Below are 3,834 nucleotides of genomic sequence, written 5' to 3' on the forward strand. Positions count from 1 at the left end.
CTAATTTATTGAAACTAACCTGGAAAAATAAATATGAAAGTCAATTAAAATATAAAACAGGAGATAAAGTTCTTTATTTGGTGCCTTTAAGTGTATTTATTTAATAGTTCATTTATATAATTCTGCTTTTATTTCTAATTATGTCAGTTTTGGTCCTCCGTACAGTAGAAGCCTGATAATCATATATTCAAATGAGGTGTGTTGGAGCACAGAAACAAGTACTACGTGCAGAGCTGCGGCCCTCCAGGACCAGGATTGCCCACCCCTGCTTTAGATCAATTTGTTTTTGCTGAATGTGTCTATTATATGTTTTGTCCTTTGAGCTGCTTTTAAATAAAGTTGAAGTAAACAGACCTGCAGCTCAGTAAATGGGAGTTAAATGTGCTGCTATATTTCTGATTTCTGCAGAAAAACAAAAAACAAAAAACCTCCCAGTTTACAGTTTGGTGAACAACAGAGGATCACTAACGTCTCTTGAGCGCCAAATTGAATCAACATCCGGCTGTGATGAAAACACGCGTCTCACCCCGGAAGCAGCTGAGCGGCTCAGCCAATCACAGAGGAGTTTCAGCACAGTCATATCTGTTTAGAACCTGTATAAGAAAGGCCTACACCTCCCCTGCTCAACATTGACCTGTGAAGAGCAACAGAGACATGCCTGAACCCGCTAAGTCTGCGCCCAAGAAGGGCTCAAAGAAAGCCGTGACCAAAACCGCCGGCAAAGGAGGCAAGAAGAAGAGGAAGACCAGGAAGGAGAGCTACGCTATCTACGTGTACAAGGTGCTGAAGCAGGTCCACCCGGATACCGGTATCTCTTCCAAGGCCATGAGCATCATGAACTCGTTCGTCAACGACATCTTCGAGCGCATCGCCTCTGAGGCGTCCCGCCTGGCTCACTACAACAAGAGGTCCACCATCACCTCCAGGGAGATTCAGACCGCCGTGCGCCTCCTGCTGCCCGGTGAGCTGGCCAAGCATGCCGTGTCTGAGGGCACCAAGGCTGTCACCAAGTACACCAGCTCCAAGTAAACCTGCTCCTCAACTAACAAACACAAAGGCTCTTTTAAGAGCCACCCATCAAGTCTGTAAAGAGCTATATTCTACAAAACCTACTGTTCTGCCATATTTGTGAGTATTCAATATGCATAACTCCAGGTTGCCAGATCAAGGATTATCTCCATGAAAAAAAAAAAAAACTCACTAATGATTTTTATGTCTTCCACATTAGACAATCAAATCAGCCTAAGTTTCAACTTTATGCAGGGGTTTTAAAAAGTGAAATTTGAAAATCAAAAATGTAAGTCTTGAGCACCCAAATATTCATCCAAGGTTTTAAGTTATTTATTTTTACTCTTTCCTGAGAAGTGTTTACAGCATAAACAGTTGAACACTGTCATCAGGTTGACGTGATATTGTCTTCATAATGATGTAAATTTGCTATTGGTTTATGTATGTTTTAAACTACAAATCCTGTGATAACAGCAGGCAAAAATTGGCAGTTTATTACTGTGTTTTTGGAGAGATGAAGCTTCATGATGCACTGAAGCTTTCCATCCAACTGGTCCACATGAGTCAAAGCATGTCATGCTTCATTTGCTCTACTGCGCCATCAAGAGGACAATAAGTGTGACCTAGTTTATAATGACTTGTTTATGAACAGGGTTGCACATAAAGTTTTTGGTCTGATTCTGGGTTGTTGCTTGGTGCTGATTTTCCTTCACTCATTTGACGTTTATCTAGAGGGGTGTTGGGGCATCTTGCGTCCCCCTGTTCTGTTTTATGACTCCTATCAGCTGCAACGTCTCAGGACATCATGCCAAATCAGTCCACAAAGTTTTTTGTTTTATTCTTTTACTCTACATAATTTTTTTTAAACTACTTAAGTGGCTGAGGGGCTGTGTGTATGTCATATAAACTTCACAAACTGAACATTTCATGGTTAAATGTCTCTTAGACTATCATGTCCTTCAGATGGACAACTCCTGTAGTTTGGTCTTCTGCATCTTCAGCTGTCCACGCTCTCCAGTCCAAGCAGCAAATATCTGTCTTTCACACAGAGCAAAATAATTTAAAACATACAAATGTTTAATTGGTTAGACTGATTTCTTTTCTAAAAGACTATTTTATTCAAAAAGACATTATTCGCCCTAGGCCCTAGAAAGCAAATAAATAACATACATGTCAACTTGTATGGATTGTCTGTAAGTTATAAGGATTTTACGTCATTTTGCAGGTATACAGACGTATAGAGCAATCTCACGGATTTTTTCAAGCCTTACGGATATTTTAAAAACCTCATTTTCAAATTTATCTAACATGTCAGAGCCTGTAGAGTATGGGTAGAGTAGTTTATTTTTCCTGTAATACTTCATTATAGTTTTTTTAAGACAAACCGCTGAGCAGAGTTACAACCAGGGATTACAAATTATAACTTTTTTTTCTTCTGCAGTTTGGTGCCCCCTCCAACAGATGGCGCTCTAGGCGACCGCCTAGTTCGCCTATGCCAAGAGCCGGCTCTGGATATTCTTGTGCAATAAAACTCATTTTTATTCCCACAAACACCCAGAGATCATCAGTCTGAGAGCCCAAAGCGTGAAGCTTCTTCATCCCCAACTCTTCTGGGCTCATGCCTGCCGCACACATGGGAGTTTTAATAAGTTTTGTCGAAAATACATTTTTTAAAAGTTTATTCATTGCATTTCATTTAAAAACAAACCAAATTTTACAAACAAAAAATAAAAATCACTTTAACAAAACAACAACAATCCTCCTCAAACAAAAATGTGTATGAGTATACACGTTTCTTTTTCACATTTCTTCAACAAACTAATTTTAATCATGCTCCTAAACATAAACATAAACACACACGGCTGTAATTGTTGATTTTGGTCACTTGGTGGAGCCCAAAAACAAGAAAATTATGACGCTTCAGGGAAGCAGAACCCTCCCCTGTCCTCAAACACGTCCTCTGTTCTGACATAAAGACCAGTGAGTCTGAGTTCAGACATTCAGCAGCTGAAATCATCACTTCATCGCAACATGTCTGGAAGAGGAAAAGGAGGTAAAGGTTTGGGTAAAGGAGGCGCTAAGCGGCACCGTAAAGTCCTCCGTGATAACATCCAGGGAATCACCAAGCCCGCCATCCGCCGCCTGGCTCGCCGCGGGGGAGTGAAGCGCATCTCGGGTCTGATCTACGAGGAGACCCGCGGTGTGCTGAAGGTCTTCCTGGAGAACGTGATCCGTGACGCCGTCACCTACACCGAGCACGCCAAGAGGAAGACCGTCACCGCCATGGACGTGGTGTACGCTCTGAAGAGACAAGGCCGTACCCTGTACGGCTTCGGAGGTTAAAGAGCTGCTGATTACTGAACAAAAAGGTCCTTTTCAGGACCACACATCTCCTCTTTAATGAGCTGCTTTCCTGACAATCATAATCTTGCACATTAATACTGTAGCCTTAATAAAATAAATCAATTTGCATTTAGCAGACATGTCATCAACAAAACTTTAAACAGACATTTGAAAAGGTTATGCATGCAGGTTTGTGTCCACCCTGTCAATCATGCATGTTCAAAGTAACTACAGCACTACTGCATTTCACTAAAACTACTTATTTTTTCTACCTGTAACTTGTATTAAAAAAGCAAAGCCAGACCATTTCATCAGAGGTGTCAAAAGTATTCCTGTTTATTACTTAAAGTGTAACTTACCCCCCTGTGAAAAGATAACTCCGCCCCAAGGCGAAATTTGAAAAATGCATCAAAGTGGGTAGGGGAGGGGGTGTGGGTGGAGGAAGGGGGGTTAGAGACCGGTGTGTGTGTATATATATATATA

General features: G+C 41.2%; 2 protein-coding genes across 2 annotated transcripts; both read left to right on the plus strand.

Annotated features, from left to right (window-relative positions):
• Positions 1–626: 626 nt before the first annotated feature.
• On the plus strand, positions 627–1,077 carry LOC106521431 (histone H2B 1/2). The gene has a single exon (XM_014013991.1). It carries the CDS (start codon positions 655–657, stop codon positions 1,027–1,029), a length of 375 nt encoding a protein of 124 aa, XP_013869445.1. The 5' UTR covers positions 627–654; the 3' UTR covers positions 1,030–1,077.
• Positions 1,078–2,850: 1,773 nt separating this feature from the next.
• LOC106521457 (histone H4) lies at positions 2,851–3,397 on the plus strand. The gene has a single exon (XM_014014021.1). The coding sequence runs from the start codon at positions 3,040–3,042 to the stop codon at positions 3,349–3,351; it is 312 nt and encodes a 103-aa protein (XP_013869475.1). The 5' UTR covers positions 2,851–3,039; the 3' UTR covers positions 3,352–3,397.
• Positions 3,398–3,834: the final 437 nt, after the last annotated feature.

Source organism: Austrofundulus limnaeus, unplaced genomic scaffold, assembly GCF_001266775.1.
Source record: "Austrofundulus limnaeus strain Quisiro unplaced genomic scaffold, Austrofundulus_limnaeus-1.0 Scaffold109, whole genome shotgun sequence".
In the NCBI taxonomy this organism is placed as follows: domain Eukaryota; kingdom Metazoa; phylum Chordata; class Actinopteri; order Cyprinodontiformes; family Rivulidae; genus Austrofundulus; species Austrofundulus limnaeus.